At 37.9% G+C, this 25,388-nt stretch overlaps 1 protein-coding gene and 1 non-coding gene across 2 annotated transcripts in view; one reads left to right on the forward strand and one right to left on the reverse strand.

The window, feature by feature from the left end:
- Positions 1–25,388, forward strand: part of COL12A1 (collagen type XII alpha 1 chain) — a 127,064-nt gene that overhangs the window by 81,496 nt on the left and 20,180 nt on the right. Inside the window, exons 38-53 of the mRNA XM_053602255.1 lie at positions 994–1,123; positions 3,097–3,216; positions 4,624–4,770; positions 5,517–5,633; positions 5,790–5,936; positions 6,462–6,536; positions 8,252–8,391; positions 10,317–10,440; positions 10,612–10,755; positions 12,749–12,913; positions 14,161–14,199; positions 14,296–14,434; positions 16,986–17,128; positions 17,423–17,532; positions 22,772–22,921; positions 24,386–24,463. Of these exons, the coding sequence (XP_053458230.1) occupies positions 994–1,123; positions 3,097–3,216; positions 4,624–4,770; positions 5,517–5,633; positions 5,790–5,936; positions 6,462–6,536; positions 8,252–8,391; positions 10,317–10,440; positions 10,612–10,755; positions 12,749–12,913; positions 14,161–14,199; positions 14,296–14,434; positions 16,986–17,128; positions 17,423–17,532; positions 22,772–22,921; positions 24,386–24,463 (1,968 nt within the window). The remainder of the gene's footprint in view (positions 1–993; positions 1,124–3,096; positions 3,217–4,623; positions 4,771–5,516; positions 5,634–5,789; positions 5,937–6,461; positions 6,537–8,251; positions 8,392–10,316; positions 10,441–10,611; positions 10,756–12,748; positions 12,914–14,160; positions 14,200–14,295; positions 14,435–16,985; positions 17,129–17,422; positions 17,533–22,771; positions 22,922–24,385; positions 24,464–25,388) is intronic.
- Positions 18,616–18,722, reverse strand: LOC128595033 (U6 spliceosomal RNA). Its single transcript, XR_008382727.1, has one exon. It is a non-coding gene; the product is annotated as a U6 spliceosomal RNA (small nuclear RNA).

Raw genomic sequence — 25,388 nt, forward strand, 5'->3', positions numbered from 1 at the left:
GTATTGGTTAACAGCTATGATAGATTCTGGAAGAATATACAAAATGTTGATTGTAAAGGAGTTAGGTCTGTGGTTTGCCATCTTTGTACCACATACATCTTTGTAGGTCATTTCTCCCCCACTATGAACCTCATGTGATTAAATATCTCATCTATTTAAACTTGATATAGTAACCTTTAATTAAACTCTCCATTCTTATTAATAAGAAACACATGTAATTGGCAATCACAGTTTCTGATCACAGTGAGATAAACTGTACTACAAAGGTTAGTTTGCAAAGCAGAGAAGCTCACGGTTACTGTTCGTTCAGCCTCGCTGTGGATGAATATGCAATTTCCCTTTGCTTTCTGAAAGCATTCAAAATACAGTTTCTCCTTTGTAGTTATGGGACTCTAGGCTGAGACTCGCCAGCATAGCTGATCCATGTTATTCATAGAAGCGAAGCGTAGGTTTTCAGGAGAGATTGGGAGATGTCTGGTTCATTTCCTCTTCGAGGACATAGTTGAGTATAGACTTCATTTCCCTTTTTCCATCTAATTCGTATCAGCCAAGCTGACATTGTTGAGGGCAGAAACTGAATTTGTTTTTGCTCACCAATGGACTTCCAGCCCCTGGTGCCACGCAGGTGCTGAGCGCACATCCGTATATGGAAGCGTGATACATAAAGATGGGAGATAGAGGGCAGAGATGTATGGGCGATGCTCAGGTGTTGTAGGTGCAATCACCTTTAATCCTCACTGTTTCCTTCAGAGATATTAAGTCCCATAGCTGCTAAGTGGCTGATCTGGGATTCAAGCCCAGGTCTGAGTCTAAAACCATTCTCCCATGCTGCACAGAAGCAGCACAGATGGTGTGCCTTGCCATGAGTATTGTGCAACAAAAAGAAAATATAAAGAAACTATTACCGTTTATGGGAATATATAAAAGAATATTGTCTTTTAATCTAAAAACCCTCTAGAGGGTAATAAATTTGTGATTTAACTTCCTCTATAGACCACAGTCCCAGGCAGAAGGAACAATGTAATACTGCAGCCTCTGCAATCTGATACTCCGTATAAAATCACTGTTACTGCTGTGTATGAAGATGGTGATGGCGGCCATCTAGTAGGAAATGGAAGAACTGGTAAATGTTTCATAACTTTTTTTTCATTTTTTTTTGCTTTGATTGTTAAGATTTTAATCTTGCTTCTTATACCTTTTAGAATTCTTAAATTTTTTCTTTGCCAATGCATCTCAAATACTATATTAATATTGCATTACATTTATATTAGATATTTTGTCAAAATGATAACACAAGAAAGGCATTTGTTTCTAACTTTTTAAAGGTTGAAACAAGAGAAGAAAAAGACCCAAATCTGCATATTTTTCTTTGCTTGAGAATGTTTCATTTTTTTTTTAAACGATTGCATATTCTGTGAATGGTATTTTAGTTTGTGTGGTGTCAGTTAAGGCCGTCGCTGTTGAGTTAATATAGTATCAGTGAAAAATGTGCCATTGTGATTCAGTCTTCAGCCATAAATAAAGCAGCAAGATGATTAGCAATCATCTGTCTACAAATTTAGCTTTTTAAAAAGTATATATTTTTATCATCATCAAGTAACTTGCAAAGAATTATCAATGTTCAGTCCTTCCTTTTAAACTCTATGCTGTTGGTAATTGCTATGATTTAAAGATTCTCTAATTTGGTTGTTCATTGAACTCCCTGAGCAGCTTTAAATATGCTTATGCCTGGGTATCACTCCCAGAGATGCTGATGTAACCAGTGTGAGGTGTGGGACGGGCCTACTGATATTCTAGCTAATGTGCAGCCACAGCTAAGAGCCAGTGGCTTAGCATGAAGGCAGGGTGAGCCCTAAGTCTGAGTTCTCCTGCTGGCAAACACTGGCATGCTCTTTTCCACTTCATTCAGCAAAAATCTACTTAGGTAACATGATTTCAGGTTCCTTTCTACATTCACTTGCTCAAACTCTTCTTGTGCTTAAATGATCTTGACAACATTACAGATTTGGGGAGAGGTAACATTTAAAAGCTTCTAAGAGAAAAGCTAGACTAGCATTGACTCTAGTCTCCTGAGGTCAGGAATCTATTATTATCTACAGAACTGAGTCAGTGGAAACTCCATCTGATGACTCAAGATGATTTAAAAACTTCCTTTTTTTCACTTTCTTATAGATTTTAAAATATACTTTGATGCTTCTCTGGGGAAATGGCATATTTCAGAATTTTGAGCTTATCAAAATATATAAAAAAACTCTACTAGATCTTGAATTTTCCCAGCAGAGCCACAGCCATGTTTAGTTTTTTTTGTGAAAAAATGGTTTTCAAGTTGGATTAGTTATTCATGCAATGCTATGAATAATAATCTTAGTGACTACTTAATATTCTAATTGAATACCACAGAGTTTATAAGTAGGAAGTTTGGGGGCAGTACCTCTGGAGCCTTAAGGATTTACTCCAGGTTATTTTGGTGAGGGATAGAGTGGCGTGGGGAAAGTACATTGTGTGAATGATTAGCTAGTCATGTGGTCTTGGGCAAATCACATGTATATGATAAAATGATTGGACTAGCATCGGGGTGTCCAACTTTCTTTCTTTTCTGCCGTGGATTGGAAGAGTAAGAGTTGTCTCGGGCCACATTATATACATAAACATTAATGAAAGTTGATGAGCAATAATTAAAAAAAAAGGTCTGTGCATGCTTTTCATGAGATGAGACACCACAGATGAGGAAAACAGTCCTCCAATAATCTGCAGGCCCCTGTGGTCTCCAGCTCTTCTCGCTTGCAACCATTTGTCATCTATGACATTCTAAAAGTGGCCTGAGATCTCTCTCTTTTTTTTTTCTTTTTGTAATTCTGGGCCATAAAACATACCAGCTCTGGATCTTTCTTCCTGCTAAGGAGGCTGTTCAGAAAATCAACAGTCTTGAGTCTGAGTTGCTGTTTGAATTTGGCAAACTACTAAGCTTTCGTTGAATGCTCCCATGCTTTTTCATTGTTTTCTGGAGGACGGGGCTGCCCTATCAAACTCTTAAAGTTCTGTGCTCTCCCTGTGTGCCAGTAAAAGTCAGTCATGTGTGCCCATGTTTGTTTTCAGTGGGACTGCTTCCTCCTCAGAACATACACATCTCTGATGAATGGTACACGAGATTCAGAGTGTCCTGGGATCCTTCACCTTCTCCGGTTCTTGGATATAAAATTGTGTATAAGCCAGTGGGTAAGGAAGCACCTTATTGTCATGGAAATGCTTTTGGAGGGCTCTTTACATACAAGGGTGTTTTCTCCTTGTTTCGTCCACTATTGGAATCTCCTGATAGTTGTGTTATCACAAAAAGTCTCCTCTCATCAGATCTAATGTTTCTGGAAATAATGGTCTAAAGTGCCCTTGCTACTATAGATGGAGATGAGATTCTTACTAAATTTCGTGATTGGAAAGTTTGACCTGGTCCATAAAATCACACAAAGATGCTTGTCTTCGTACACTTTATACGTTATGATCATGAAGTAATGCGTATTTCATCAATATAAACTTCTGTTATTTTTCCTTTTCCGTCCAGGTGTTATTTTATTTGGGCCATAGATTTTATGTCTTGTAGTTTATTCATGGCAGGCTTGCTTTCAAAATTTCTGTTGACATTTGCATGTAAATCAATATCATCTTGATTAAATTATTTGCTATTTTTGTTCTATCTATATGCATGGCAAAATTGGAAGATAAATGCTCTTAGTAAATTTTCTGGGCATCTTCCAGGTATTCAGCAAGAGTATGAACTAGGAAAGAAATGAAGGAGATATGACAAGAGAAAGGAAATTGTGAATCTGTATAAGAAATAGGAAAGACTTTAGAGAAGAAAAGGGAGCTGGTAACTAAAGACGTTTTTTAAATTTTAATTATTATTTTTATTTTTTTGAGACAGTGTCACACTGTTATTCTGGGTAGAGTGCTGTGGCATTATAGCTCACAGCGACCTCAAACTCCTGGGCTCAAAAGATTCCGTTGCCTCAGTCTCCCGAGTAGCTGGGACTACAGGTGCCCACCACTACGCCCAGCTAGTTTTTTCCATTTTTAGTAGAGATGAGGTCTTGCTCTTGCTCAGGCTGGTCTTGAACTCCTGAGGTCAAGGGATCCTCCTGCCTCAGCTTCCCAGAGAGCTAGGATCACAGGCGTGAGCCACTGCACCCAGCCCGTAACTGAAGACTTTCAGCAACCAAACTATGTGGAATAAGGTACAAAACAGAATTTCTGAGATCATCTCTACAACAAGTCAAAGTGTTAATTGAACACCTACTATATGCAAAACACTATGCCAGCAAAGCAGGGCTTAGAAAAGAGTCTCAAGAATTTATTCACCAAAGGAATGCTGATTATATACCTACTATATTCTAGGTACTGTGCTATGCTTTAAGAATAAGAGAGTGAAGAATTCAGTGTCTGCTTACAGTTTTATATTAACCATATAAAGCAGTGCGTGCTATAGTGAACAAGTGCAGAAGGGCTACGGAATTAATTCTGTTCATAACTTCCAACTTAAACTAATCATCTGACTATGATTAAGATCTTTAATTTTAAGGAAAACTTGGGGCTGTTGACAGCATATTTCTGTGTATGTGATTCTTATTAAAGGTTCCAATGAGCCCATGGAAGTCTTTGTTGGAGAAGTGACATCATACACTTTACACAATCTCAATCCCAGCACCACCTATGATGTGAACGTTTATGCTCAGTATGACTCTGGACTCAGTGTCCCCTTGACAGATCAAGGCACCACACGTGAGTCGTGGATCTTTTCATGATTGTAAGAAAAAGTATGGTACAAATGACCAGATCAGCCTATTTTAATTTCACTTTTTCTGAACATATGAGTTTCCTCAGTATTACGTAGGCAGGTCATTTTGTGTCTAGGTAGACAAAATATCTATATAAATGAATTGGTTATATAACTGAGTATATAAAAATGTATATGATAAAGAAATGATGTTTATTTCACGTAAAATATTGTATTTTCAATTTAAAGGAAAAGTTGTAGAAATTTCATGAACGTCCTGTAAAATTAGATCTGTGATATGATTTAGTTTTTCTTGACATTGATATAAAGATATATATTACCTGAGTGTATTGATTTAACTTTTGAATCATGATTACTGATTTGGCCCTCAGATAAACTTTGTTGTACCAAATGCTTTGATAACTATTGAAGGACTTAGCAGATGGCTTTTCAGAAGATTTCTTATTCTTTACTGTGAGAAACTTTTGACATTCATAGTTTTGAGAGGCCCTATATGGAATATCCCTTCCTTGAAAATCAGTGGTGGAAAGGAAAGTCTGTTTTGGCTGTACCACATTTTCATATACGTTTCATGTGTATTTCTTATAAGAAAACATATCATGATTTTAGACATTTTGTTTTTCAGCCAGCCCTAGTGAAAATATGAAAATTGTGTTATGATTAAAAGTATGCCTTTCTTTTGGCCTTTATTTAGAACGTAAATCTACTTGTTTCTTTCTTCATTTTGCAGTATATTTAAATGTAACCGATCTGAAAACTTACCAGATTGGATGGGATACATTTTGTGTCAGATGGTCACCTCACCGGGCAGCCACGTCCTACAGGCTTAAACTAAGCCCTGCTGATGGTACGTGTGTAAAGAGAAGATGAACTGGAGAATGCAGTGGGAACACTGTAGACTCTAGAAAAAAAGAGGCCATTTTGCTTATAAAAATGATATATCAAAATCTCTTTTACTATAATTGATGATGACACTGGCATTTTCCTCTGTTGACATCATCAGGAACCAGAGGACAGGAAATCACAGTGCGGGGATCGGAAACCAGTCACTGCTTCACTGGCCTGTCACCAGAGACCGATTATGGCGTCACTGTTTTCGTGCAGACACCAAATCTTGAGGGACCAGGTGTCCTTGTCAAAGAACATACCAGTAAGTTTCGTAGTGACCTGGAAAGTCTTTGTAAGCCTTCAGAATACACCGTTCTAGGTGTGGGAGACTTACGTGACTCCCTCTGGGCAGCAGTAATGATGGGCTGATGGCAGGTTCCTGGAATCTAAAGCTGGTTCAGGACCTTTTTGTGAATCAATTCTGGGTGGTCTTCTACAGGGTTGGGGAGACTTTAAGGGCTAAAAGAGGGACGGAGGCTACAGCTAACCCGAAAAGGTACACATGCGGCTATATTAGTGGCTTTTACTCAGTTGACCCCACTTGAAGACCTCACGTTCTCCCTTTGCGTCTTTGCTGCCTGTAGCTGTAGTCAGTTGGAATGGCTACCAATAACACGGGATTTGGATGGCACCCAGAATCCCCTGGGTGCCAGCGTCCATGATGCTGGAGCCTTATTTTCTGAGACTTGATCTGTTATCCAGGACTTAAGTTGCCCTTAAAATTTACTTTCTGGGATATGAATTATGCACATGTCGCATTTTTCTAATTATGGTTTTTAAATTCTAGCCGTCAAGCCAACAGAAGCCCCTACAGAGCCCCCCACGCCACCTCCCCCTCCCACCATCCCACCAGCCCGGGACGGTGAGTACAGCTGAGGAGGCCATCAGTCCTCTCACAGGGATTTATAGATTTCTTATTTGTGTTCCATGAACATCACTTGCAATGGATAGAGCACATTTCTGATTTATTATTCCTGCTGAAGAGTTTTTAGATGGAAAGAAAAGGTGACTGGGAATTTGTCCCTCTTCTTCTCTGGGCACAGTTTAGAGTAAATAAAATCAGTCATAAATTATTCCAGTCCTTCATTCAGCTGGAACTGTTTCCTCAATTTTGAAGATGAAGGCCAAGTAATACCTTCCGTAGTACACGGTCACATGGCGGGCGTTTTTTCTGCTGGCTGCTGGCATCAATAAGCATTTGAACCCCCTTGGCTCTATCTGCAGCCTAACCCCTGAGGCTGTTAGCTTTGGAATGCCTGGCTTCTGACCTAAGAAGCACCCTGGATTACACAAAGCTAAAAAAATTTCCATTCACCAAAGTCTGAAACATAACTGTCACCTTCTGCAAACTGGTAAGAAGACTTACGGATCTATTAAGGCTGATCTGTCAGTATCTTGGGGGCAGTTCTTTAACACTTTATCAAATTAAGTTTAAGCTAATTAACTATTGGATTATTCTTTTTTCCCATATTCTGCTTCCATCATTTAATAGGAAACAGATTTCAAATATATTTTTCTTTCATTTTAGAAGGATCTAGATTTCAAATGTATTTTTCTTTCATCTTAGAAGTATCTGGAATATTGCAACTTTATTAAACCTATTATATCAGTAAAATTCAAAGTGTACTGTTGTAGGGTAAGGCAATGGTGGGTTTCTTTAAATTAGACTAATGGAACAAATTTAATAAACAACCTTAGCTTAAAAATATGGTCTTTTAAAAAGTAGGCTTTATCTTCTAGAATAGTTTTAGGTTCACAGTAAAACTGAGGAGATGGAACAGAGATGTTCCATCTCTCAAATATGCCCCTTCCCCCCACACTAGCGTAACCTCCCCCACTATCAATATCCCACACCACAGTACTACATTCATTACACTTGAACCTATGTTGGCAGTTTATAATCATTTGAAGTCCAGTTTACCATAGGGTTCTCTCTTGTTATACATTCTATACGTTAAGTTCTTGTAAAGTAGACTTTTGTTAATTTTGTTTTGTTTTGTTTTTAGCCTTCAAGTCTGGGGATTTAAATTAAAGATTTGTTTTTACCTTATTTTCTACTCTTCCTCCACATATCTGATCTCATGCCCTAATTTAAAATTAAAAAGTAACTTATTTGCTCGAAATCTTTAATAATTATGTTCAAAATCTTTAACCCTACTAATAGCTTTCCTTTAGTTTGGACATTGTAGCTTTTTATTTGATTTCCCCTCCTTCATTTATTATTTGAAGCTACTTGAAATGTTCTCTGAGGCAAGATCATATCTTTGCATATAATGGATCTAAATAAATACAGTCATTCCAGAGCAGAAAAGGAGGGTCGGTTAGACCAGTGCTCCTTAAATTTATTGTGTGTATGAGTCACCTGGGTATCTAACTACTTATTGCTTGTTCTGATTCAGAAAGTCTAGGGTAGGACCCCAGATTCTGTATTTCTGACACTCTCTCAGGCAGTATTGTTGACACTGACTCACAGTTTGAGAAGCAAGACATTATACTACATTTTTCAATTATGTAATTTCATTTAGATGAAAGAATTCATGAGATTTAGGACTTCTTCTGCTTTTTTTTTTTTTCCAGTTTGCAAAGGCGCCAAGGCAGATATTGTGTTCTTGACTGACGCCTCCTGGAGTATTGGAGATGATAATTTTAACAAAGTTGTAAAATTCATTTTCAATACCGTGGGAGGCTTTGACGAAATCAGTCCCGCTGGGATTCAGGTGAGTGTTATTCCACCTGTGGCTACTCATTTGTAATGTCCTGAAATTTCTTCTGAACTTCTCTTTTTAAGTAGACAGCCTTCAATATGAACTCTATTTTGACTTTTACTATTTGCTATCTCCTCCTCTACATATGTCTTTTTAGGAAGGAATTGGATATAAATGATAAGTAAATAGAAAAATAAGTATTCCTCTAGCTTGTAGTTTTGGCTAGCTGATATTCCTGTTGGAGATTTTAGAGGATTCTGAGTTTAACTTCCTGCTTAAAACTTCCAACAATGATACATTTTCGTGAGAGGTCATCCAAAGTTGTGGACGTTCAATGCATTGTGAGTGTCCTGCTCTGTGGAGTTCGATGCTTCAGTGATGAAAAGCAACTGGAGTGGGTGGGAAGGACCTCCTGCTTCTCCGTCATTACTTTGCAGCTGTTATCTTGACCCAAAGAATGTTCTTTATTGACCCAAATGGTATTTCATTTGTTTTCCTAAAGTGATGACGACCAATTATCTCCCTGTGGAATCACTCCAAATTTATTTGTTGTAGTAGAGTACTTAGAGAAGTTTCTATTTCCATGAGAGGCCTCAAAGAATAAGTCATCCTTTAACCCCTAAACTGCCTGTAAATTTGAGACTTTCCATCACCATCAAAACATACACATGAACTAATGAACACTTGGGTCCCAGATCCCTTTAGGAATCTGACTCAAGCTCTTAATGTCTATTTCTTGGATTCTATAATCTGGAAGATGCACTTCAAATTTTCCACCTTCTGGAGAGGTTCCCTAATGACATTAGCTAGTCTGTGCCCTGGAAGTACTTTGTCTGCATTGATGATGTTACACCATTACTTTATTTTGTCATTACTTGTGTAAACTTCTTCTATCCAAATCATCAACTACTCAAAGCAGGAGTATCTTTTTCTTTTCTTTTAAAAATTCTCTCCTTCTTTTTTTTCCCTATTCCTTTTGGTGAATTTTTGTCTTGATTTTTTGCAGTTTATACTTCACTGTGGCATCTTAGAGGCATTACAAGAATAAGAGATTTTGAAATAAGCCACAAACAATTTCACAAATAAACTACATCCTCTTTTATGGACTAGTAGTTTTTGCAATACTGTAAACTAAATTTCAAATAATCCTGCAGACATCGTTCCAGATCTAGAAGGGTAAAAATTCAGTAGTTATATTCTTAATTTAATGTGTCAATAGCCAAGGTATTCTTCATCCCTTTAGAAATTAGGATTTCTAATAAAAAATAGCTCCTGTATTTTATTAACTTGTTTGTACCAGTTACTTTGTATACAGGATTATTAGGCCTTCAAACAACTCTAGAGGGTAAATGCAGTTATGTCTCTATTCCTCATAAGGAAACTAGAGTGCTTGCCTGTTATCACACAGCTGCTAATTGGCAGAGCTAGAATTTGAGCCCAGTGAATCCTAAATACAAAGTGTGTACTTTTTCCACTAAATCACATTTTAACTGAGTTTGTGATGAGTGCTGATTATTATCAACCATGTGACATTTTTATGTTACCATGAAGAAGAAACAGATGTAGTCAGTGAGAAGGAGCAGCTGGCTCAGAGCCACCTGTTCAACCAACATTTGGTTTTGAGATGGTGCGTTCTCATTTCTAATCCTGGGACCTCACCACTCCCTAGATTTACCCATCGTCTTCCATATGCCAGAGAAAAGCCCCGTATGAATACAGTGCGTTTTCATTATTAATGCCAACTATGACAATTCATTACAGATTGAAAAGTAGAATGTTTAACGAGACAGCGGCAGTCAGAGTCATCATATTAGCTTCTAATATTCCGTCAGGTCTGAGACACGTTACTTTCTTATCCTGCAGCGAGAGGAATCACTCAAAGATTGAAACGTGTGATGAGATGACGTATGCTTACGTCACACCACGTTGCCTTTCAGGTTTCGTTTGTGCAGTACAGTGATGAGGTCAAGTCCGAGTTCAAGCTGAACACGTACAATGACAAGGCCCTGGCCCTCGGGGCCCTCCAGAATATTAGGTACAGAGGAGGAAACACGAGAACAGGTATAGTTACCATGGAATATGGAGGCCTTCCCTGCCCGAAGCATTTGGAGTGGTTGAACTGAGCTGTCACCTCCCTCTCATGACCAGACTCTCATCAGCTGGGCATGGCTAACGGCATTTGGGTAGTTCCCAGAAATGTGACACTAAAATGTTCTATGTTACACTCTGTAGGTAAGGCCCTCACGTTTATCAAGGAGAAGGTCTTGACCTGGGAGAGCGGCATGAGGAAGAATGTCCCCAAGGTGTTGGTGGTGGTCACAGATGGCCGATCACAGGACGAGGTCAAGAAGGCAGCTCTGGTCATCCAGCAGTCCGGTAAGCCCATCGCGCATTTGAGAGCGCTCACTGTCTTGACAGCTTTATCAGTAAATGTTCAGGAATGACTGCTGAGGACAGAATTGCTCATTTTACTTTGCTGTTACTGTTTTACTCTGTACTCTATACTCTTGTAATTGTAGTTTATATTGATATGGGATGGCTTTGGAATTGCTCAAAAATGACATGATGTATTCTTTCTATAAGTAAGATGTGACTCAGGGTGGTAAAGGGGTAAGCCAAGTTTCCCAGAGTAGCTGGAAGGTTATAGAAAGCAATGATAATGGGATAATCCTGGAGCAGGCCTCCTGCCACACCAGAAACGTCCTACACTGGTTTCTGCACAAGGAAAGGTGTGGGGAAGCCTTTTGTTCAGCACATCCACGCAGACGCAGACCTGATGCAGCCCGCTGAGAGGTGCCTTGCACAGGAGGGACACCAAGGTCTCAGGGAGACTCTCCGGGTAGATCTTGTCAGTCAAACTTGCGGAGAGCCTCTTAGTAACAGCAGCCTTGAGATTAGTTACTCGGGGTTATTAGAGATGAAACTAGATCTTTCAGTACTCTGATTAATGCCCCCGCCCACATCCTATTCTGTGCAGAATCTCTTGCAGGGAAGTTCTTCCTTACACAGACTTTGTCATTAGCACAAACATGACTCTTTCTCTAAAATTATAACTCATGACCAGTGCTAAGTCATATTGCTTTTCAATAGTGTTCTTTGTTCTAATCTTTTATAATTTATTGCCATTATGTTACGAACCTTAAGCATACTTCTGCATACTTTGGGTTCCTAGCTGACTTAAATCGGGATTATGAATACTTGATGTTCAAATTATCTTATTTATAGCTGATTATATGTTAATTTGTTATATAGCCTATTTTTTCTGATGTCAAATTAAGCTTTTGGAGTGAAAAATTTGTTTGTTTGTAATAGCCTAAATAAAGGAAAGTCTGTTGCCAGTGGAAATTGTGATTCCATTTCCCATGTGACCAAAGTGCTGCTTTGGGGCCTGAGTTCGCTGAGAAAATCAGTTTCAAGAATTCAAATTTTAGGGCAGCACCTGTGGCTCAGAGGGTAGGGCACCGGCTCCATATACTGAGGGTGGTGGGTTCGAACCTGGCCCCCGGCCCTGGACAAACTGCAACAAAAAATAGCTGGGCATTGTGGTGGGTGCCTGTAGTCCCAGCTACTTGGGAGGCTGAGGCAAGAGAATTGCCTAAGCCCAACAGTTGGAGGTTGCTGTGAGCTGTGACACCACAGCACTCTACCGAGGATGATAAAGTAAGACACTGTCTCTCAAAAAAAAAAAAAAAATTCAAATTTTATTTTTATTTTTTTATTTATTTTTGTTTTTGAGACAGAGTCTCAAGCTGTTGCTCTGGGTAGAGTGCCGTGGTGTCACAGCTCACAGCAACCTCCAACTCTTGGGCTTAAGCAATTCTCTTGCCTCAGCCTCCCAAGTAGCTGGGACTACAGGTGCCTGCCACAATGCCCGACTATTTTTTTTTTTTTTTTGGTTGTAGTTATCATCATTGTTGTTTGATGGGTCCGGGCTGGATTCGAACCCAGCTCTGGTGTATGTGGCTGGCGCCCTAGCCCCTTGAGCTACAGTCGCTGAGCCAGAATTCAGATTTTAAAATGATCCCATTCTTGGCTTCTGAGCCACCTAAGCCTAACATGTTAATGGCTGCAGAATTCACGTGTCTGTCAGGACTGTGGATTTGTGGAAGACACTGAGCATCATATGAAGCCTTTCTACTGACAGCTTCATCTTCTAATTGTTAAGAGTTTATTTTAGGAAATCCAGTTAATGGAATTTTATCAGCCAGAGAATAGGAAGACCTTTTCGCTAAAAAGAGTTCATGTCACATAAATGGAATTGTTGCATACACTGAAGCATGGTATATGATAAGATTTTATTTTGAATTTTTCAAACACTAAAGGGCAGCAGAAGGGGCCTGGGACTCATTCCGTCTATTCCCCTCTGCAGGGTTCAGTGTCTTCGTAGTTGGCGTGGCCGACGTGGACTATAACGAGCTTGCCAACATTGCCAGCAAACCCAGCGAACGGCATGTCTTCATTGTGGATGACTTCGAGTCTTTTGAGAAGATTGAGGACAATCTTATTACATTTGTTTGTGAAACTGCCACTTCAAGTAAGTCAAGGTTGACATGGATCCGTGACCTCCCTGGTTTCGAAAAATAACCGCCGACTAGAAAATTCTCTGTCAAGTCTGTGCATAAATAGATCCTGGGAAATCACTCGAGAACCTGATGAATCACTGAGATCAAACTTACCGTGTGCTTGTCAGGGATCCAGTTTTAGCCTGGAAGATGTAATTTCCTTAGATGGAAATAAACTGTTTTAATATACCCTTCCCTGCACCCCCCATGCCCGTGGACTTTTGACTACATTCATTTTCAGCACAGAAGCATTTCTGTGAAATGAAGGTTTTCCCCGTTAGTAATCAATTGGCATTTGCTCTGTCAACATCCACGCTTTGAGAAAGCCCTGGGCTAACTGGCCTGTGTGTGTGCTCCACAGAAATTCATTTGATTCCCATGGGTTTGTGTGGGTTTAGATTTTCAAATTCGGCTTTTAAACTACAGTAAAGGACCAAAGATTGATTATTTAAGCCCATTTATCTCCTTCCCCCTCCATTGGCACCAATTTCTAGGGTATCAGGTTATGGAGACAATTGTGTGGTGGTCTAGATCCCTTGTCCTAGCAGGGGTGTGATCTGTAAGTATAGTATTTCCCTCCCATTAAAAATCATATTAAAAATGCAAAACTCTGGTTAGAGTAAAACAAACCTCAATGGTTTACTGTGAAAACTTCTGCTGAAGTCCAGAGTGGGGCTGCACCAGTGAAAGGGGTGGGGGTTACAGTTGCCCACTTTCCATTCCAACTGGCCCTGAATGCAACTCACTGGTACCCCAGGCTTTCGGGGGTCCAGGGAGAAAACTACTGAACACTTGTTGCCATTACATGATGTTTGGTGGCCAACACGAGGCTCAGGGGCAGGGCAGAGAAGAGCATTGGGGAAGGACAGACTCCTCCTACCTTTGCATGGCTCTCAAAGTCTCTGGGAGAGAAGTTCTTTAATCTGTTGTGAACTTCCCCCTTTAACTCCATTTTATTATTCATAGTAACACTGTAAAATCCCAATTGAACTGGAGAATGTTCAGAAAACATTTGTGACAATGGTTGATAGTATAATTTCTCCTACACATTAGGAAGTTCACAATAAATAATATATGAAAGATTAAATTGATAATTTTTTTAAAAGAAATAAATGAGCAGTTTCATTACTTGAAATACAGACATTGGTGCTTTCTGTGCGTATCTGCTGTTTGTACATCACGCTGGTGCCTCATGCTTAAAGAACCCTATATATTTCAGGTTGCCCACTTATTTATTTGGATGGCTACACCTCACCAGGTAAGCATTTATACTTTTGTGCTAATTGATTTCAAAATTTAATCAATAAAATAGTTAAAATGTACTCATTTTAATATTTTCTTTTCTGATACAAAGGTTTTAAGATGCTTGAAGCATACAACCTGACAGAAAAGAATTTTGCATCTGTTCAAGGTGTATCTTTGGAGTCAGGGTCTTTCCCCAGCTACTCAGCTTACAGGCTTCAGAAGAATGCATTTGTCAATCAGCCAACAGTGTAAGTGTGACAACAGGAGGTTCTTGTTTTTTTTCTTTTAATAGGCAAGAAGTTCTTGAAATCTTTCTGGCTTCCTAGAATCCTGGAACTCTAGAATTGTCAGAAGATTTCTTACCAATAACCTAATTAGGTTTTCTTAAATACAGTTGGGCTAATTGTTTTCCAACAGGTTATATTAGTGCTTTGCACTCAGGAGACTAAGACTCAAGCTTAGTTCATTATTCCCAGGCCTAAGTATCTCAGCCTGATATTGTAGAGTTGTAGTTACGCTTCTTTTAAGGGAGGCTGTTAAAATAGGAAGCCAACTTATTATTTTGAACATTTCTCCCTGGGGTGCAGGACTGGGTGGAATTAAGTAAAAACTTGGAGCAAGCATTTTTTTTTTTTTTTTTAGGGTTTCAGACCTCTGGAGAACGAACGGTTGCATAGTTTCCCTTGCCCAGGACCAGATACTCAGTGGCTGGTTTTTATTGGTTGATGTTTTAGCAATCTGCTGGGTAACTCTAGATCAGGGGTTCTCAAACTACGGCCCATGGGCCACATGAGGTGGTGTGATTGTATTTGTTCCTGTTGTTTTTTTACTTCAAAATAAGATATGTGCAGTGTGCATAGGAATTTGTTCATAGATTTTTTTTAAACTATAGTCCAGCCCTCCAACAGTCTGAGGAACAGTGAACTGGCCCCCTGTTTAAAAAGTTTGAGGACCTCTGCTAGTGTTACTCTGCTTCACGAAAGTTTACACCTGGGAATAATAACCGAAAAATGTATTTTTTATTCATCAATGTGAAAACTTCTGTTATGTTAAAAAATATGTATTTTCTAGTTTATGGAGAGAAAGGAAGAAGAGGAAAGAAAACTACCAGAAACTTAGGACAGAGTTAGAAAATTTGAAATACTCTGGGAAAGCTGACAGAAAATTCCGACTAAACTCGAAACTAATTTATCTTAAGGAGGCACAGATCATATTGTTGTAGTTTGACCACACTGCGAGTTCCTGACACTTTCGTGGTTAAGCACGTGGTTCAAAGTTCTAGGTTTTTCAGTGAAAACTCAATACTCAGTGTCTAACTCTTCCAGTCACCTTAAGATATGATCACGACATTTTAACTTAGGATAGCCAGTTGTCCTCCCAAGAGTCAGAGCTTTTGTCAGACAGGAAAGAAGCATATAAATGCAATGAAATTATTGTTGTCCCCTCCCACCCCCAAGCACTGGATAACTAGGGAAGGAGAAAAACGGGCCGGGTGAGAGCTGAGATAATATAGAGGAAATAATATTTTTAACACAGAATATTATAAAGATAGTTCTAGAACTATAAAGAAGTTTATGGTTTATAGAAGTTTGTAGAACTATAAAGAAGTTCTTCGTAAAAGGAATCACATTAGCTTGTCTAGAGCTTGTGTTTTAAGAAGCTAGACATCATTATAGTCCAGAAGGGACGTGGTACGAGGAGGTAGAACTATGAGGCTTTTTTCTTGCCTTCAGAGAGAGTGTTATTAATTGGTCTCACACAGAAAACCATCAATTCTGCTTCAGAGATTCCCCCCGAACAATGATTAACTCAACTCTGGAAGGATATGGGATTGGATTTTTGTTTTTTTTTTTTTTTTTTTTTTTGGTCTCACAGCTTAAAGCCAAGAAACATTTCCCTTTAATTGACTCACATTCTTTTTCTTTTATCATCACTAAACATTTGCACATGTACGTGGCCTTAGCATTTACAATCGGTTTTTGGGGAATATGTGGGCTGTGGAGGGAATTTATTTGATTTCAAGGGAGTAATTAAGAAGTGGAAAAACTGGCTCGGCGCCTGTAGCACAGTGGTTACAGCACCAGCCACATACACTGAGGGTGGCGGGTTCAAACGTGGCCTGGGTCAGCTAAACAACAATGACAACTGCAACAAAAAAAGAAAAAAAAAATAGCCAGGCGTTGTGGTGGGCGCCTATAGTCCAGCTACTTGGAAGGCTGAGGCAAGAGAATCGCTTAAGCCCAAGAGTTTGAGGTTGCTGTGAGCTGTGATGCCGCAGCACTGCACCAAGGGCAACATAGTGAGTCTCAAAAAAAAAAAAAAAGAATTGGAAAAACTATTAGCGATAGGAAGAGAGGAATTAAAATCTTAAGCCGTTTTATGATCTTGTATGCCTGACATTGCAAATTAAGTGTATTTAGTAAGATTCATTCTCTTTAAATGATAGCCATAGTTATAATGTCTATGACTCTAAAATTATCATTTTATGATCTTCTGTGTGTCTAGAAAAATTATTTATTAATAGAAGGATAAAATACTATCTGGTAATTTCCCCACACTTTTGTGACTTTGTTAAATTATAAATAATCTATTACAATTACATAATGAGTCTTTAGTGTTTGTTCTTTTGATGTGTTTCCTAAATTTTTCTCCTTCTAAAGAGAAATCAGAAGGAGCCAGATTATTATAAATAGCTTCTAATACTACCCACAATGAGATTCTGGCCAAAGATTTAAAATAGTCTCTGTTCCTGAAGTTAAGTCAATCTTTTTCTTTTCTTCCTTTCATTTTATCTAATAGAGATCTGCACCCCAATGGACTCCCTCCTTCATACACAATTATATTATTGTTCAAACTTCTTCCGGAAACTCCCACTGAACCTTTTGCAATTTGGCAAATCACAGACAGAGACTACAGACCACAAGTGGGCGTGATCGCAGACCGTAAGGATTATTCTCTTATTTTAAGACACATAAATACATAGTTTTGATCATGTCTTTCCTTCTCTTTTCCCTTTAAAAACCTTCCGAATATGTATGTGTATATCTGTATTTTTTACTTGATATGTGTTTTTATGTTTATACTTTTGTGACGCATCAGTAGATATTCTAATTGCATTTTATCACAGTTGATACTATTGCATATTTTAGAAATCTCTACAAGAATTAATTTGCTGATACTTTCAATAAAAAATATACCAGTCTCGTGATTCAATAACAATTTTATGTTGATTACAGCTTCTAGCAAGACATTGTCCTTTTTTAACAAGGATACAAGAGGCGAGGTACAAACTGTTACGTTTGACACGGATGAAGTAAAGACATTATTTTATGGAAGTTTTCATAAGGTAAAAACAAGATGATCTGAGTCTTATTTGTAGAAAAAAAGTCTTAAAAATTAACTGATTTTTTAAATTATTTATTAACTATCATGGGAAAGTGGTAGATTCATAGCTATATCTTTTAAAAATAAAGGATGGAGGGAGGAGGGTGGGGCCTTAGTGTGTGTCACACTTTATGGGGGCAAGACATGATTGCAAGAGGGACTTTACCTAACAATTGCAATCAGTGTAACTGGCTTATTGTACCCTCAATGAATCCCCAACAATAAAAAAAAAAAAAAATAAAGCCTTATTTTAGAGAATTTAATTTATTCAAAGAACACTTAAAACAATTATACTCATCAAGAGATAATTACTAATGACATTTTGATATACAGTAGAACATCCATAGTTGACCACCAGCCTATACTGACCATGTCCTTAAGTTGACCTAATTTTCATACTTTGGATATGCACGACATGTACATATCAGTATAGTTGGCTTAGTTCCCTATGTTGACCAGTTTGTTACAGTCCCTTGGGTGATTAGTTTATAGAGGTTCTACTCTGTAAGTGCTTATGAAGTTCGATAATGAAGTATGTTCGTGAACTCATCCTGGAAAAAGTGTTACCTACCTCATTGCTGAACATCGGTATGGTCACCTTCCAAGCACTCCCCTTGGGAAGCTGTGCACTGATGTCACCAGTGCCTAGTCCAGCCTTCAATGAAATTCTGGAATTCTTTTTCTGGAATGGCCATTAGCACTGTTGTTGTATGAGGTCTGACAATTAAGTTTGTGAACTTATCCTTGGAAAAAGGGCTATATACCTCATTGCTGAATATCGCTATGGTCACCAGATGGTCAAGAGGAGCACTTCAAAGGTGACCACAGTGGTATTCAGCAATGAGGCACTTTGTCTAGAATGAGTTTGTAAGCTTAATTGTCAGACCTCATATATTTTTATAAAATTTGAATCATATAGTATATATGATAGTATTAACCTATGTTTTACTTATCATTTTATTGTGAACCTTTACATCATTTAGTTTGAATAGCTTAATTATAGTGGATTATATTTTAACTGATAATATTATTCTTTTTTTTTTGAAAAAACATGGAACACTTCACGAATTTGCATGTCATCCTTGCACAGGGGCCATGCTAATTTTCTCTGTATCGTTCTGATTTTAGTATATGTGCTGCCGAAGGGAGCACGATAAGATTATTCTATTATAGAGAATAGTGGTCTTCTTTTACTTGTTCATTGATTGAAAAGTTACAAACCTGCCAGTGAAATACAGCATTACCATCTTTATCAGTCCATATTTGCTGATATCCACCAAAATAACTAAGATCAATGTTTATGAGATTAATTTTTAACACAAATGCACGTATTCTCTAAAAACACAATTCTCTAAGAAATCTTATTAAAAAGTCTAAGGTGCATTCTAGGGGATTGTTTATTCTTGGTGATCTTAATTTTTTGTATGTCAACATCCAGACAATAGTGGAAACTTTCTTTCAGATTTCTAAAGGATGATTGGTTGACAAATAAGAAATACTTCTTAAGAAGTACTGAAGCTAGAAGCATTAGAAAGAAAAAGGTTGGGAATGGGGCGGCGCCTGTGGCTCAGTGAGTAGGGCGCCGGCCCCATATGCCAAGGGTGGCGGGTTCAAACCCGGCCCCGGCCAAACTGCAACAAAAAAATAGCCGGGCGTTGTGGCGGGCGCCTGTAGTCCCAGCTACTCGGGAGGCTGAGGCAAGAGAATCATGTAAGCCCAAGAGCTGGAGGTTGCTGTGAGCTGTGTGAGGCCACGGCACTCTACCGAGGGCAATAAAGTGAGACTCTGTCTCTACAAAAAAAAAAAAAAAAAAAGGTTGGGAATGGACGTTTTAATAGCACTTCTTCACCACTCGGTTAGCTTAACAAGAGTCCAGTTGTTATACAAGTGGTCTAAATTTTCTCCATGTGGTGTGAAGAAATATCTGCCCCCATATATAAAAGACAACAATATCTAGTTCAATCTCATTCCTCAGTGAAAACTGAAGAACCTTTCTCCACTTGAGTAGATTTAGCAGGATTCCTTGCTGTTTCTACTCCCAAGGAATCTTAGTTTCTTTCTAGAATGTTTTTCTCATCATGAATCAGATTCTTGATAAGGAGGGTGACGGTCTCTCCTCATCAAGCTCAAACAGGCTTCAGTGTGCACATTAATGATAATCCCTGCCCCAAATAAAGGAAAAATCAAAAGTCTCTGAATACAATAGTGTATCTACTTAAAAGTTTACAGATTTTCATAGTGAAGTGAGTTAAAGTAAATGCCTCGTTGGGAAAGCAAATGTCATTGGCTTTAACTGATCCTTATCTAATAATAGATGTTGGATCTGGCATAGATCTTATGAACTTTTTTGGCTCCTTGATACATTTGTCAAAATTGCATTTGACTAACTTGTTAAAAAGAACTATTTTATTTTTCTTTTCATACCCACTGCAGATATTGAGAATCTCATCTTCCACGAAGCAACTGATAGCCATTTAGTAACTGTTATTTTTAAAATTCCAACTTTCATGGAATGCTTTATTTTATCTGGGCCAAAAAGGCAGTATTTTTTGGAGGTCTGTAGTAATAGTCATTAATTATTACAAATCAAGATAATTATTTTTTTGACTTTTTGACTTCCTTTCTTCATACATTTGCCTTCCCCAAGAGGTATTTGCATTCTTGAGTTTTATACGGTGCTTATTTTTTTTGTCCTCACAAGTGAGCTGTGTCATTTCTCTCCAAATTTGCTACCCTCTTTTTTTTTTTTTATTAATCTGTCTTTTTTTTTTTTAGTTTCTCCTTTCCTTTTTTGCTATGCTCTTCCTCTTCATTCCTCTACCCCATTCTTTATTTTAATAATAGCTTTACGGAGTTCTCATGGACATATGCTAATTGTATATAGTTAAGGTGTACAGTGAAGTGTTTTGATTTACATGGATGTTGGGAAATGATGTCTATAATCAAACTAATTCACATATCCGTTACCTTGACACAGCTACCATTGTGTGTGTGTGCTGAATAGATTTGATCTAAGATCTAGCGTCCTAACAAGTGACAAGTATACAATACCCCCACACCATGCTGTTAACTTATTCTTATTTATCCCATTGGATCGAGTGTCACCTTTAGTCCCTATCAGCTATTTACATTTCTTATTGAGCCAAGGATTTAAGCATCCTCCTTTCACTTTCCATCTAATTCCTGAAGTTCTTCAACCTTGGGATGAGGATAAGCACTACTCTGAGAGCAGGAGTTAGTGACGGTGGTAGGAGGACAAGAGAAGAGATTAGCTAAAACAGTTTAGTTAAGAAGTGGCAGATAGTACCTGCTCCCGTGGGTTCTCTTCAAAGCTTTGTGTCTCTTAGGGTGATAGGTGGGATTACACCTGCGGTGCATCTTACAAGGGTACACGTGAAACTTAGTAATTGTAGAATATAATTGTCTTAACACAATAACTAAGAACATGCCAGGAAGACTATGGTAACCAGTGTGATGAAAATGTGTCAAACGGTTTATAAAACCAATGTATGGTGCCCCATGATCGCATTAATGTACACAGCTATGATTTAATGTTAATAATAAAAAAGCTTTGTGTCTTCACTTACAGCCTTGACTCAAGCATTGCAAAAGTGATCCATGTAACCAAAAATAGCATTTTGAAATAAAAAAAGAAAGAAAGAAAAGCTTCCTATTTCCTTTGTGTTGTTAAGAGATGACAAAGATCAATGTGAGAAATTTATGATAAGGGGAAGAACTAGACTAGGAGAAAAAAGATTTATAAAAAGGCAGAGCCTGAGAAGGGAGATGAGTAACAAGAAAGTCCCTGTTTCTTTCTACTGGTCTGGAACCAACCAAGTTTGACAGTCAGGACAGACACTGGTTACCCTAAATACTTGGGACAATGATTTGCAGATGAAGAGCTTAATGTGAAGTGTAACTGTACATGTGGTTAACATAAAACACGTCAAACAAATTATAGCAAAATGTGCTTTTAGGATGTGCTTCTTTATGGTTAGCATTGAATGACAAGTGTACTTGGAACAATTTGGACACAAATTAAAACAGTTTTGATTCTACAACAATTTTTCCGGGTTCTGTGGCTTTTCAGATGCTCAGGGAATGTTTGCTTCTGTGGCTACAGCAAAAGTTTTAATTCTCTTTGGATAATAAATATCCTAGAAGTGCTTGTATAATGTTCTTCTTGAACTCAGTATTACTTGATTGCCCTGGAGGCATTTAAACTTTATTTTTAGTGAGCTGTATGTCACTTTTATAAAAAAGAAATATGTAATTCATATTTATCATTGATGCCCTAAATGTGTTTTGGTGGTGATTCCATGTGGGAAAAATATTTAGTTTAAAAATAAAGCTTTAGAAATTGTTCTTATGCCTGTTGACCAAGAGCATTTTAAGGGAATTTTTGTTCCTTTTAACTTGTTGCCAAACTTTTCAAAGCAATCATCGAGTGCTTACTTGAGTATTTGTGTTGTGATAAGTGGAAACCCTGAGCATAGCTATGAAGTCAAGGATTAGCCAGGACCATTCTTCACATTGTTGAAATACAGAAGTTTTATTGGTTATCTATACTAATAGATTTATTACTATTCTATATGTCCTCAGTATTTGACCAAAAAATGTATCAACATATGCTTTTTTCCTTAAAAGGAAACTGAATACCAGATTCTATTGATTTTCCAAGTTTAATCTCTATCGAGGACATCTGCTAGTTCTTTACTGTATTAGATAGTTATACGGCGTTCAGGTATTTTTTGGCTGAGATTGGGGAATGATAAACTAGAGAGTGGATTTAGCAAAACCAGTGAAAGACACCTAAGGCTCCTTTGTACTGAGTAGAGTAATAGGTACATGATTTCGTAACCTCTACTTGGATAGCTCTTTGTAGTTTACAAAGTCATTTTATTCATTTTGTCATCTCTGGTCATTTTTGTAAGAATACACAGTGGGAGAATAAGAAATTAGGCATGCGTATGTGGATGGAGGAAAATGGGACCAGAGGTTAAGTGGTTTATCTAATTCCATATTATTAACAAATTACACCCCTGAGATTACAATCTGGTGCTTGGATTTTTATTCCAAGACTCTTGATTTAGAATGAGAATGGCCTAAGGATCATTTTTTTTAAAGAAATATGTGACTAGAATTATGCAGAATTAAAATTTCTACTGAAATTTTACAATGGGAACAAATTATCTTTTTAGGTTCACATTGTTGTGACTTCAAAAAGTGTTAAGATTTACATTGATTGCTATGAAATTATAGAAAAAGACATCAAAGAAGCTGGAAATATCACGACGGATGGTTATGAAATTCTTGGGAAACTCCTGAAAGGGGAGAGGAAATCAGCTGCAGTAAGTAACACTTTTTTTTATTTTTAAAAATAAAACATTTTTATTTTTCTCAGTAGCTTGTGTTAAGATAGAGATTGCATTTTCTAAATCGCTTAGTGAGTTTTCTTTTATCTTTTCCTTGGTATTAAATGGTCAAATTTGTTGGTCATTGAAATGTTGGAAAAGTTACGTTGAGAAAGTTTGCTGCCCACAGATCACAATGATGTACTTTACTTCCTGGAAGCAAAGAGCGATGTGAAGGCACCAGGGAACACCATGTGGTCATCTTGAAATGGGATCAAATTGGAGAATGCAACACAGATAGTTGCCAGCGTATTGACTGAAGTCTAAAATATTTCCTTTCCTGTTCCTCAAAGCTAATGGTTAATACAGATTTGTGTAGTCAGAACATCAAGCATTTGTGAACGCTAGCAGTGACTATCACCAGATCTCTGTTCCATCACAGAGGAATCATTTGTCCGTCTCTGAAACGATCAGTATAGTAGGGCAGCCAACTGACCCCATTACTCACGAGGTTCACTGCCCCCAGGTTAGTAGAAGCATGCCAGCCCTATTTACAGTGCTATTTAGAAGTAAAAATCTAACTCTACAGTTTTCACTGTAGCAAGCTAGTTAACTTCATAGTAAATGTCAACCATTAAACATAGTATCTTAAAAGCAAAGCCAGTCAATCTCTTTAGCTTCTATTATTATTATTTTAAAAATGAGATTATTTATTTATTGATAATTTAGCTTTCTTCCAGGGATAAGATTTTCTTCTAATTCAAAAGGGGAATTTTGATTTCGCAATATAGAAACAATTAGTCCAAATTTAACATAATTATGATTAAAATCCGAACTTTTTGTTGAAAGCTAGATTTGATATGTAAGTGGAACAATTATATCAAGTTTTAAAAAAGAATAATGCTATCTAAACAACTTTTTATTTTTTATCAAAAGAGTTTTATTTTTAAAATGTAGGAAGATAGACTGTATTACAGGAAGATAACTGTATTGAAACAGTTAAGGGTCACCAGAAAAGTTATTACTCAACCCCTAAGTAATAATTTCTGAAAAGAAGAGCATTAACTACAGAGTAAGTGAGGAATTGTTCTTTAATTTATGTTAATGTTATTTTTCTACAAAAGTGGACTCTTAAAATTTGACTTAAATGTGTGTAAGTTTTAAAATTACTTTAAATATAGAAATTAATTTTCTCTTAAAGAAATGAAACAAAACTCATGCACATATTTCATTTTAGCCAAGGAAGTGAATCAGGAGTATACATGTCACATAACACACTTCACTTTACTATCTCTTACTCTTAGGCGTATGTTTTCAAGTTCTTTCCTTATGAAGTAAGAGTCACGTTGCTCTCTAGGGCTTGAACCCTTGAGAGAGTCTGTGTGAGAAGCTGGCAAAGGTCAAAAGGAGGAAATGTAATATACATGCATCTTTAATGATGTTTTTGTTGGTTGTTTGTAGTTTCAAATCCAGAGTTTTGACATTGTCTGCAGCCCGGTGTGGACCAGCAGAGACAGATGCTGTGATATTCCCTCTAGGGTAAGTAAACCAGAACTGAATCCTGTCATGGCTTTAACTGTCCCCCAGGAATAAATCGCTGAGTCTGGGAGAGGAAGTAGCACTCAGCAGTTGAGTCCCCGGGATGGAGCTAAAGACACCAGTGTGTACGTGCTCACCAGCTACCACAGCTCAATTCTGTGCCTGTGTGTGATCCCTCTCTCACAAGCTAGGAATGCTCAGATCATATCTGGAAATTCTCCCTAACAGAAAAGTGTTGATAAGTTAATGTGTTTGATAAACCTTCTTACTGCAAAGCCCTTTTATTATCTGTGAAAAGCCAGCATTTTATAGAATAAGCCATCACCTTTCTGGATATCTAAGGTTTTTTAGATGGTGGAAATAACCATCGAGTTTCTTTCTGAGATGATGGCTTTCCTTCAGGGTATCTGTGGAGGTAGTCATAGTTACAAAGGTGAATGCTGGTGAAGAATTAGAAGCTTTTGGACCTGCATGTGTCCACAGAAGAGGGTGTGTTATTATGCAACAAATATTTTTTGAGCTCCTATTATAGGCCAGGGATTTATCTGTGTGCTAGGGTTACACCCAGTAAGAGGTGAGTATGCCAGTGAAAGGCAAGGGAGAGAAATAACTAACAAATATGCAGCACATATACTGTGCTGTAAGAGTGAAAGTCATAGGATGAAAATCAAATCAGCATCAAGGGATAGCAATGTGGTGCCATCAGCCTCCAACGATAAGGCGGGATTCAAACCGTGTGGATAATGGAGGCAGAGCAGTCCAGCTGGAGGGGACTGTGAATGCAAAGGCCCCATCTCCACAGTGTGCTCCAGATATCTAGGAAAACACTCAGTAGGTCATTGGAGCAGGAGTAGAGTGAAATCCAGGGTGCAGAGTGATAGGATATGAGGTAGGCAAGTTGGTAGGGCGCTGATTTCAGAATGCG

Source organism: Nycticebus coucang, chromosome 9 (genome assembly GCF_027406575.1).
Source record: "Nycticebus coucang isolate mNycCou1 chromosome 9, mNycCou1.pri, whole genome shotgun sequence".
Classification (NCBI taxonomy): Eukaryota; Metazoa; Chordata; class Mammalia; order Primates; family Lorisidae; genus Nycticebus; species Nycticebus coucang.